Here is a 12,219-nt window from a genome sequence, read left to right on the forward strand (position 1 = left end):
TACACTCAGCAAAAATTGAATTAAAAAAAAATCATCTTCGAAACCGTAATAATGAACCTTAATAAAACAAAGCTGCGCTCAAAGCTAACACACAAGCACTTAAATGACATTTTGAAATTGGCAGCTACTTAGGATATGATGCCTGATATTGATGCACTTGCTAAAAGATGCTAAGTTTCTGGATCAAAAACAAAGCATGACTAAATCCTGTAAAATAAAAAGGTAAAATGCTGATGATTTTAGGTCTGGATCTTTTTTGTTTTTGTTTTTATGTACAGAATGTTGAGTTCAAATCATTTCTGTATTAATCTGCACATGCTCTAATAAAATCTAAATGTTTTTTTTTTTGTTTTTTTTTCAAAATTACTGTATTGAGTTGTACTGCACTAAAATGAGACAGTTTCAGGTTGTTCTTCCTATTTTATAAAGGAACAGTTCTCTTCAATAAAAATATTTTACATGTTTCGCTGCACAAATGTTTCTACTTATTGCTATTTTTGAGTATTTATGCTGTGAGTTTTCTGGTCCGGCCCCTTTGAGATCAAATTAAGTCGTATGTGGCCCCCAGACCAAAATGAGTTTGACACCCCTGGGTTAGACTGTTGGAAAATCAGATACTAAAACTAATATCAAAAACTAATACCAAAACTAGATACTCATTTGGTATCCATACTAAAAAGGCACATTCAACGGATGAAAATGAACCTTTCCTGACTCGCTTTAGAATAATCTTGAGCTATATCAGAACAAGTATAAAATCACATAGACTAGTATATGCCCATGGACCACCGTGGAACCTACCTGCACAGCTATAAGGCCACATGGTGATATAAAAGAAAGTACTATGATTTAATGTATTCTATTGTTTAGATAAGTGAGTGTTTTTTTAAATTATTGTGGTATCGGAATTGGTATTGAGTATCGAGTCTATTCCTTAGTATAGTATAGAATGATGACATTTTTATTTCAACTATAGATACTTTGCATATTGATTTATCATGATGTAATATAATCGTACATATAATATAATTATTATTCATGTTGACCTGTAGAAAAGACCAAAAGATGGATAAAAGTAACTTTAAAAGAGTATTTTGTATTTTGAGTATTTGTATTTATGTATTATTAGTAATGTTTTGTGGCAAATTTTTTGTCCATCCATATCATTTACAACAAAATATCTATAAAAATCAAAATTCAAAACATGCTAATAATAATTTGGGAAAATCTTATATTATATATTAATTCAATCTCAAGCACGAGAGTATTATACTTATACAATACATTTGATAAATAATAATAATAATAACAATAATAATAATAATAATAATTTTGCAACCATTTTCAAATTTGACCCACTTTTGGATGTGGCATCAGATGAACCGTAATGTAATAAACTGATTTTGTGATCATTTCAAAACCACTAGACTTTTTTTGGAGACCCACTAATATGGAACCTGGCAGCCATTTTACCCCTCATTGATGCCATGTGCTTTTATGGCGTTCCATTGATTATCAAAATAACTATCTCATAAACAGGACATGATGTAACCCGGGGAAAGCAAAGCATTGCATCCCATAATTTAACAGCAGAGGCAGAGATAGCATGCCTGTAGTGACCGCAACCTCCCTCTCTCCAGGTGACCACTGCACCCAGGATGAGAGCGGCTCGGCGGCTATCTTCACGGTGCAGATGGATGACTATCTGGGAGGGAAGCCCATCCAGTACAGGGAGGTGCAGGGCCACGAGTCCAAGACCTTTCTGGGATACTTCAAGTCTGGCATCAAGTACATGGTGAGTTCAGCCACAGTGGTGCGGTGCATTTATTGGTTTGTTGGTATTATGAAGACACAATGTATTTGTGTTGACTATTGTTGACAAGTTTTACTGTGTCTGATTTCACAGCATTCATAATTTAACAGCTTTATGAAATGAAACTTTCTTTTCTTTCTGTGTGACTTAAGTGTTGAATAATGAGATAATTATTATATTATGAAATTTCAGTTCTGATGGGCCTGTTTGGGAAACTGCTTTGTAATCATCAATGCTTGCAAGTTGTAATTATTATTTCAAAAATAATAATTCCTGTTTACTTTGTAAAAAGTAAATCTCAGTAGGGCCTATTTCCAATTTGTATGTAAAATTACCACCTTTACTGTTAAATAACTACTAACTACAAATAAATACCCTGTATGTAGGGGGCGACAGTAGCTCAGTTGGTAGAGCTAAAGCGCTTTGATTGCCTTGAAGGTGGAAAAGCGCTATATAAAAATGTGACCATTTACCATTTACCATATGTTGTGCCCCTGTGTCCTACAGAAAGGCGGCGTTGCCTCAGGGTTCAAACATGTGGTCACCAATGAGGTCACTGTGCAGCGGGTGCTCCAGGTCAAAGGTCGGCGTGTTGTCAGGGCAACAGAGGTGCCGGTTACCTGGGACAGTTTCAACCAGGGAGACTGCTTCATCCTGGACCTGGGCAACGTCAGTTCCTCTCAAGTTTACTCACAATAACATCACAGCACAGGACAGTGGTTTAAACACACTATTATACTGCTCTCCTCAGGAGATCTACCAGTGGTGTGGCTCACAGAGTAACCGCTTCGAGAAGCTCAAGGCCACTCAGGTGGCCAAGGGTATCCGTGACAACGAGCGCAGTGGGCGGGCCCGAGTGTACGTGTGCGACGAGGGGGCGGAGCGGGAGAAGATGGTGGAGGTCTGTGTCATTCACACTTGACTGCATTCACTATCGTACTACTACACTTCTGGCTCCAGTACAGAGCCATGTGTGTAAGCTGATGTTCTAATGTTCTGATCTGTGTGTCCAGGTGCTAGGCCCCAAACCAGACCTGCCTGAAGGAGTCTCTGACGACATCAAGGCTGACGCCTCCAACAGGAAGAGAGCAAAACTCTACAAGGTCACTGCACTTCACACGCAATACAACTCACCTGGGCTTGTTAAGGTTTTATGTGTCTGGGTGTTCCTTATAAAACAGATTCATGCACAGACAGACAGTATAATACACATACGTTTTAATTGTGGAGATAGTCATACATTCCTTCAGTAATGTGTAGGTAATATAAATGAACCAGTGCATTATTTTTCCTTTGGTTGTGCTTATTGAGTTGTTATCCACATGTTTTCTGTACCTGTGCAGGTGTCAGATGCGAGCGGGGACATGGCCATCGCTCTGGTGGCTGCAGAAAACCCTTTCGCTCAGAGCGCTCTGGAGTCTGGAGACTGCTTCATCCTGGACCATGGCTCCGATGGCAAGATCTTTGTCTGGAAAGGTTTGTAATATCAGAATTGACTATCCTCTGGTTCATGGACAAATGCTTAACTCACTACACCACTCCCAACCATATGTACAAATGACATAACTATTACTTTCAAATCATCGCTGGGTTTCAGAAACTGTTCTAATTATTCATTGTTCTGGCTAGGGAGAACTGGCTCTTGTCCCTATCTGGGTGTATCATATTATTCATTCTAAAATCTGAAGCCTCCGTTACAAATGTAAACTCCCTTTTCTTTTTTCTAGGTAAAGATGCCAACGTGGACGAGCGTAAGGCGGCCATGAAAGCAGCAGACGAGTTCATAAAGAAGATGGGCTACCCCAAACACACAGAGGTGCAGATCCTGCCCGAGATGGGTGAGACGCCGCTCTTCAAACAGTTCTTCAAAAACTGGAGAGACAAGGACCAGACGGAGGGCCTGGGCGTGGCATACATTGCCAACTCCATCGCCAAGATCCAGAAGGTGCCGTTCGATGCCGCCTGCCTGCACGAGTCTGAGGCCATGGCCGCCCAGCACGGCATGGTGGACGACGGCAGAGGAGAGAAACAGGTCAGAATGCACATGTGTTAAAGGTGTATTGAAAAAACACAATATTAACAAGGAATGGACATTATATCAGTTCCAGCATTGGAATATGTGACATGAGGGTTTTCTAGATATTGGTCCGATACTGAGAATTTGCAGAAATTTGGTACTGATATTTTTTCTGCCCTGTCCCCCATGTGTGCATCAGATTTGTCTTTTTGAACAGACAGGAACAATGGAACAACAATTAGGCTAAAAAACATGACTATATTTTTACACAAAGAATAAATAAATACATAAAAATATAATAATAATCATCATCATCATTTGTAAACTTTACTATAACATCATTTTAAATTCTCAATCAACAAATATTGGTTATCGACTCAAAAAATCCACATGAGACGCTCCCTAACCTCCAGTCTCTTTATAGATTCTTGCGATAACAATAATCTGATAATATGTGTGTAATCTGCTAAAAATATGTTTATAAATATCTTTCCTGAAGCTCAAGTATCACACAAAAAGTGAGTGGATTGTAAAATAAATATGGCACTTTATACCTTTTTATTATCTATATATAAAACCTAAACCTAAATCCTTCAGCTCTAGTAGTTACATCGATAATGTTTGGGTTATTGTGCAGACAGATCATTTACATACATTTAAACACATTATAATACGCTTGTAGTAAAGGCTCATCAGTGAATACTTGTGCTGTGTTCCAGATCTGGCGTATCGAGGGCTCAGACAAAGTGCCCGTCGACCCGTCTACTTATGGACAGTTCTATGGAGGAGACAGTTACATCATTTTGTACAACTACAGCCACGGAGGACGCCGCGGACACATCATCTACATGTGGTGGGTGTTACTCAAGTACTAATACTACGATAGGATAGTAAACTTGAACTGTGACCAAGAGTTCCATGTTTGTAGAATATATATAGATGGTGTATGAATATATGGTGAAGAAGACATTTAATTCTTTTATCTGTTCTATAGTTATACTTTATGAAACTCGCAGATCATTAGGTTATATTTCAGATTTTCCACTTCCTCCTTTGCTGTCAGTCCCTCCTGTAAATGGCTGTGACACCACCAAATCAACGTGTGTCACAGATTAAGAACATTTAAAAAAGTAAGTAAAGAGTCCTATACAGTTTTTTCACCTGGTTTACTGTAAATACTGGGGCCTATCCAAATCCAAAAACTGTTATAAACTTAGCATTTGTAAGTCACCAAAAAACAAGCAAAAAAACCCCCCAAAAAACAAATGTGAAATATTTAAAAAGAGTTTCAAACATAAAGGCACAAATAATTTAGGCTTAATTTATTTAAACATCATTTTAAAGTAACCACAGTATGGCATTAAACTGATCTGTTTCCATGGCGACAAGCAGGTGCGCCACCGGGCCAAGTTACATGTAAATTCTGTGGAAAGGTTATTCCACTCACCATAGTTCGTCTATATAAATAAAAATACCTGCATTGAATAAATGAATAGAGAAGTTTAATGCCATACTTTGGAACATTCCAGGTAAAGCAATAACAGCTTCATGGTGACACGCATATGGTGATCTCCACAAAAGTGACATATTGCACCTTTAATGAATCTGTTCGTGCTGTGTGTGCAGGCAGGGCTCAGACTCCAGTCAGGATGAGATCGGAGCGTCAGCCATTTTGGGTGCTCAGCTGGACGAGGAGCTGGGGGGCGGGCCTGTCCAGGTAAAGTCACCATGTACTACTTCACTGTGTCCACGTTTATATACATCACCCAAACTCGGAGTACTGCAGTATCTCAGGCTCCTCCTCCTGACCTCTGAGCTGTCCATGTCACTTCCTGTTTCCCTCTGCTTCTTCTTCTTTTGTTTACAATCTTCTGCCGTGTCTCCAGGTTGTTGGTGCCCCCATAACCACGCAGGTACCTCCATTTTCACTGTGGCTCATTTGTGGCAACTCGACTAACTCTCACTACGTTTACACATCCGATTATAGTCTGATTACTCTAGAAAACCGGTCAGACCACTCCTGTTATAAAGCCCAATATCAGCAAATGGGGTAATTTAGTCTTTTAGTAATACCATTTTATAGCTATTTACCTGTCCAAGAGCTCAGTTAAACAAACTGAAGCTCTGTTGAATTAAACAACAAACTCATGCTAGTCTAATACTTCTCTAGCTGTTTCTTACCCTCTGCAGTTGAATACCTCTTCTTGCGTTGTCAGAAAACACACTGTACAAATAAAACCTTAGAGCCATAAGATTTGGGGAGAAAATCGAATTGCGATTGAGGCTAGATTTGTGATTTATGTTTTCAAATCAAGATTCAGCTCACTGTCCGGGAGTGTTAAATTTGAAGATTGAAATGTGACCTGCTAAACTAATACAAGAATCATGTATTTTTGAACATATTTACAGAGGTCAAGACCCCAGAGTTTTTAAAAAGTAGTTTGCAGTGGACATTATTACCTGTAACCTAGTCAGTGTTCTCCAGTTGTGTTAATCCATTTAGAGGAATCTGAATAACAACCTCTCCCCCCAGTCAGAGTTCTTCATTCAGGTGCAGTGTGAAATCCTGTTATAATCGGAGTAGGGTTGGAATTTGTTTTTTCTCTATGTGCATGTAAACGTACAGACTGTCTGACTAACTCATCTCATTGTCACTCCCTTATTTCAATTTAACTGTTTAAGGAGACACTTAGACAAAGAACACACCCGGCGTAGTTTTTTTAATTTAGTTATATTCATGCATGCTTAAAGGCGCTGTACCTGATTTGTATTGTCTTAAAACCTGACATGAGGAACTAGTTCATTTTAAACGGTTTGCAGTGGTCCACAGTTATTCCTCACTCACCTTATGCATTCCGAGCATCCTAATTATTCACCACGATGAGTTTATAAGCACTTTTCACCACTCTCAGAGACCAGTGCAGAGTTTTGCAGTAACAGTAATGCTAACAGCAACTAGCATGCTAAAGCGCACTTCTTGATTATCAGACAAAACACTTGATAATTAGATGCAGACAGCACACAGCAGACTTCAAGGAGACATGTTTTTGCTCAAATACATGGGGATAAAATCGGGTACAGGGCCTTAAAGCAATCTCGTTACATCAACTTACCTATGGATCATAGCGTTCAAGTTGAGCACTTTAGAACAGCATAAAGCATATTGTTTTTAGATTCACCGCACGATCTGTTTATCTATACATTTTGCCATAGCATGAGGGTGTGTTGTGCATGTTTTTCTGTTTTGCCTGTTGTGCCATTCATTCATTTGTAATCACTGGTCAAGTGGTTAAAAACACATTCCTGGTAGCTCTAGTGTTTTAAGAAATAGATCTTATAGAGTTACATATTAACTAACCATTAGTTTATAACCTAGATAGTAAACTTTTAATAAAATTATACACGAGGATAATACATTTAGTATTGTGTGCAGAATTGTACGTGGATACTGACTGTTGCAGTTCATGCAGAGCTCTGACCTGCTGTCCTCAGTCATTTTCCCAGAGTTTAGTGCTGCCCTCTAGTGTCCACTTCAATTACTGCTGTTGTAACTGTGGCACTGGGGATTTTTCAATGTACATTTTGTCTATAGCTCCCTCTGCAGACGAGTCACAGTACAGTACATATCTGTTTACCTGCATTATTATAAAGCAATGGATTATAAAGTAAGCGTCTGGAGCTGGATCTGGAGTTAGTACATACTATATTTTAGTGATACTAAAATTTCAAATTCGATTTTGATACTAAGGAATAGACTCGATACTCAGTACAAATTCCAATACCACAATTTTAATAAAAAACACTCTTTCTTTAGACAATATAATGTGATTTTCAATATTAAATCATAGTACTTTCTTTTATATTACCATGCATCTGTGTAATCCCGCAGTCGTCCAGGTAGGTTCCATAGTGGTCCATGGGCACTAGTCCATGTGCTCTTGTTCTGATACAGCTCATTCATTCTATTCAGGAAAGGATAATTTCTTTGCTGTGAATGTGACTTATTTAGTATCGATACCTGCTCAAATGAGTGTCTAGTTTTGATACTAGTTTCAGTATCTGATTTTTGATACTTTTGAAAACCCTACTGTACTTTCTTCCTTATCAACAATGAGCAGTATTTTGTTTTTAGCAGATGACTACAGTCGCAGCCTCTGTGTAGTCTACTATACTACCACTGATCACGATATATAATAAGTATATATAAGTATGTATAGCAAAGACTAGAGCCTATTTAATTCCGTTCACTCACTCTGCTGTGGCTTTGTGTGTCAGGTGCGCGTGGTGCAGGGCAAAGAGCCAGCCCACCTCATGAGCCTGTTCGCGGGGCAGCCCATGGTGGTGTACAGGGGGGGCACCTCCAGAGAGGGCGGCCAGAGTGCTCCAGCAGAGACCAGGCTGTTCCAGGTCCGATCCAACTCCACAGGGCACACACGTGCTGTCGAGGTGAGACCACCATACTACTCAAGAGTTGTGTTTACGCTACAAAAAAGTTACTAATAATTGTTTAGTTAGTTAGTATTTATAGATTTTTTTCATTTTGAGTTAGAAGAACTAAAATACTCAACTCAAACAGAGCCAGAGACCTGTACCTCCATAAGACAACATGTGTTCTGACAATCACAAGTTTACGTTTATGTAATGAGAAATGAACTATGCATTTATATTTTTTATTCAAGAAAATTCTAAATAGAAAGTGTATATGTGCGAGTCCTAATAGAAATATCATGTATTGTGAAATTGCATTAAAAATGTAATATACAAATATTTTTAAACACATATGGTTATTTTTTGGTTTAAATTAACTTAGATTAACTCTCAAGTTCATCACACAATTACAATAAAATTATGAATCCATGTGTTTGTGTGCAGGTTGAAGCTACTTCCTCTAACTTAAACTCCAACGATGCTTTTGTTTTGGCGGGTCCTGGAGGCTGCTTCTTGTGGGTGGGGCAGGGCGCGTGTGACACTGAAAAGCAGGGAGCGCTCCAACTGAGTGCCATCCTGGGAGTGAGCCCCACAGAGCTGCCCGAGGGAGGGGAGAGCGGTGAGGGCTCTACTGTATCACTCACAGACTCAGACTGCGGTGGACTTTTTCATTATTATTATTATCAAAGTAGACAGATACTTTAGCTCGTGTTAAACATGTGATAATGTTGGTTTCTTGCCCTCTGCATGTTTCCTTGGGAATTTTTAAAGCTTGCTTGGAATGTTCCACAATATCAGGTTAACATTTATTCTGTTACATGTATTTTTATTGTGAAGAAAATGCCTTAAAAACATGCATTCTTACTGTCAGCGGGCTTGCCTCTCCAAAGATTTAAACTGTAATTTGGATTTTTGAGTTTTTTAAGTTGCTATAATGTGTTAGCTTTCAATGTGTGCTGACTTTGTTTAGTGACAGGTACAGCCCAAAGTACAGCTCGCTACTACTACTAACATGTTAACTATTTTCCTAACGGCCAACCTTAGCCATTTTCCTCACCTTTACATAATCTTGTTCTTAAACTTAACCAAGCACCTTAACCATAATATATTTCCTAACTTAAAAAATAATCCTATTCCTAAACTTCATCACTTCAAATGATCAAATCGCAGTAGACCTTCCCTCTGGACCCAGCAGCGTAGCATTAACTCTACATAAATCGAAGAATATAACCAATTGTATAGAAGGCTTACAAATTCCTGGATTCATGTACCATTTCTTCCATCACCTTATTTTCCAAAATCCTACAGGGCCCAAACAGATGAGGAGTACAGATATCAAACCCAAACTTATGACCTGGCTATAATAATAAGAATAATATCCAATTCAAACTTGGATCCTTCTTTGTTAGTTTTGCTCTGTTTCCCTGCTGTGCTGCGTTCACAGACCCTCAGACAAAGCGCCGTAATGTCCACAAAGTCCAGTACAAAGCTGCTCTTTAACTCAGCACTCGGGTTCATTCATTTTACAACAGCACACGGCCGCGTTACATCAGGCTTTACTCTGTCATCTCTGCAGACCGCGGGCAAAACACAAAACACTATCCATATTTCATACGAGAGAAAAAAATAAAATAAAAATGACCCGAGTTTAAGAGAGAGCGATACAAAAAGCAAAAATTCAGTCTTGTGATTTTTGTAGTTGTTTTTCATAATTCATCAGTTGTCTGGTATGTTTTGAAGCTCTGTTCAGTGGTTTGTTAGCTCGCAGTTTCACCAGCTAAATGTACTATTGATGCACATCTTGTGTAAACTTCTGTAAGAGTCAACACAACCAAGAAAAGGCAATTTAGGAGCGCCTGTGAAGTCCAAACATCACAGAGGAGAGCGGACAGGCTTGTATGTGACCTGAAATGTAGTGAGGTGGTGTGCTGGTCTGATATAAAGAGATAATATAAGCTGTTTCTGTCTTGAATTAGGGGTAATGTAACTTATTCAGTGAAGGGACACTTGGGGATGTCATTGTTTCATCTAAAATGTTCTTCAATATGGCGTTAATTTAAAAAGTGCATCTATGTGTGCCAGTGCTGCGGGTCATATTGCACAAACAGAAACGTGGCCATACCGTAATGTTACTGCACGACCCCCAAAAAAGTACACATAAAACGACAAGTATACAGTACACCTGCGCATTAAAAACTAGAGATAAATACATTAAATGCCATACTGTGAAACATTCCAGGCAAAGCAGTACATCACCATGGAGACAATTAATTTAAAGGGACTGTGCTTCAACAGAGGATACAATTAGATGCAGACGGTGTTTTACAATATGTCTGTACTGAGGCGAGACAAATTAAACAGAACCTGACTGCCCTTGTAGAGAATTGTGACACACCCATCAACTATTTGCACACACCCACAGGGCCCGAGTGTAATAATCTGTTTAAATGGCACGTTCTCTTCACAGATGACTTCTGGGAAATCCTGGGAGGAAAGTCCGAGTACCGCACATCCACCAGACTCAAAGACAAGATGGACGCCCACCCGCCCAGACTGTTCGCCTGCTCCAACAAGACCGGCAACTTCATTGTACGACTCTGAATTTTCTCATTCAAGAGTATATTCCATTTGAATAGATAAAGATAAATGCACCAGGTAGTGAAAAAGTATTGTAAAGTCTTATATAATAATACAGGTTTAGTTCAAGTATTGGTATTGAAAAAGACTGACAGGTAACAATCCCTTTAAGCACATCTAACTCTCTCTCTTTGTCCAGATCGAGGAGGTTCCCGGGGAGATGACCCAGGACGACTTGGCCACAGATGACGTCATGATCCTGGACACATGGGAGCAGGTAACACTGGAGAAACATAGAGCTCTGACTTCTGCTGGAGCTGCTAACACTGAATAGAAGGTGGATTCAGTCAGCTGTACTTTCTACAGTGATGGGAAGAATAATTTCAAAATGTGTTTACAGAATACTACAATTGTATTTTTTTTTTTTTTATTTTGTTACATGGTCCAATCACAGAACTGTATTTGTACTTTCACATTGGGTAGCATTATAGTATAGTATTAAAAACAGATCATAGGATTAAAACAGCTTCATGTTTTATATGCATTTATGTTTACAAAAAATTTCAACATCAAGCACCGTGATGTTATACTGTGATTTCTTTAATTTTAGGGACTGTAACTGTAATCTGAATATATGTATTTAGTTACTTAGTTACATAACATTATAATAGCAATATTCAGAATGTCCCTGTTCATTACTTTGTATTTTGCCACGAAATATATAAAAGGTAAATTTACAAATGTTGATCCATTATTGATGAGACACAAGAACTCACTGTATTACAACAGAAACCTGCATTTTAGCCGCCCCTCATCTGTGTTAAATAATCCTGGTGATGTCATCTGAAACTCAGCTGGACCTGATGTTGGTACAATTGTGTTTCAGGTGTTTGTTTGGATCGGAAATGAAGCCCAAGAAGAAGAGAAGACAGAGGCCATGGCTTCAGGTGAGAGAATATATCCTGGCACACGTGAAATAAAAGCTAAGGATTCAGTGACGTGGGGAATAGAGATGGTCTGATCTGATTGTAAAGGATCTCTGGTTACGTGTTTGTTCTCCAAAACCTGATCTTGGATACAGAATGCTTTCATTAGTGTGATGTAATTTCTGGGCACATGTGGTGGTGTTCTTGATAATCTAGTCCAGTCTACAAAATTACTGCCATATAATACTTGCGAGCTCCAACAACCAAATAAAACAGAAAGGGACAACGTTTTGGGTGAATCCGAGTAACATTAAAGGTGCATTATATCCTTTTTGGAGATGTTATTGCTTTACCTGGAATGTTCCACAGCATAGCAACAAATTTGCAGGTATTTTATTGCTCAACAAAATACTTTGAGTGGGGTCTCCTCTTCAAAGATAAAATCTGATCTGTAATTT

General features: G+C 38.7%; 1 protein-coding gene across 2 annotated transcripts in view; it reads left to right on the plus strand.

Moving 5' to 3' along the window:
- gsna (gelsolin a) overlaps positions 1-12,219 on the plus strand; it is a 34,385-nt gene that overhangs the window by 17,931 nt on the left and 4,235 nt on the right. The window contains exons 3-16 of one of the 2 annotated variants that reach the window (XM_033976060.2): positions 1,641-1,795; positions 2,321-2,482; positions 2,565-2,714; positions 2,827-2,916; positions 3,157-3,289; positions 3,541-3,845; positions 4,550-4,683; positions 5,457-5,547; positions 5,717-5,743; positions 8,106-8,276; positions 8,703-8,877; positions 10,726-10,847; positions 11,035-11,112; positions 11,722-11,782. In XM_033976060.2, coding sequence (XP_033831951.1) covers positions 1,641-1,795; positions 2,321-2,482; positions 2,565-2,714; positions 2,827-2,916; positions 3,157-3,289; positions 3,541-3,845; positions 4,550-4,683; positions 5,457-5,547; positions 5,717-5,743; positions 8,106-8,276; positions 8,703-8,877; positions 10,726-10,847; positions 11,035-11,112; positions 11,722-11,782 — 1,854 coding nt within the window. The remainder of the gene's footprint in view (positions 1-1,640; positions 1,796-2,320; positions 2,483-2,564; positions 2,715-2,826; positions 2,917-3,156; positions 3,290-3,540; positions 3,846-4,549; positions 4,684-5,456; positions 5,548-5,716; positions 5,744-8,105; positions 8,277-8,702; positions 8,878-10,725; positions 10,848-11,034; positions 11,113-11,721; positions 11,783-12,219) is intronic. The other variant, XM_033976061.2, reaches the window with a different exon arrangement.

The sequence above is a fragment of the Periophthalmus magnuspinnatus genome, chromosome 12 (genome assembly GCF_009829125.3).
Source record: "Periophthalmus magnuspinnatus isolate fPerMag1 chromosome 12, fPerMag1.2.pri, whole genome shotgun sequence".
Taxonomy (NCBI): Eukaryota; Metazoa; Chordata; class Actinopteri; order Gobiiformes; family Gobiidae; genus Periophthalmus; species Periophthalmus magnuspinnatus.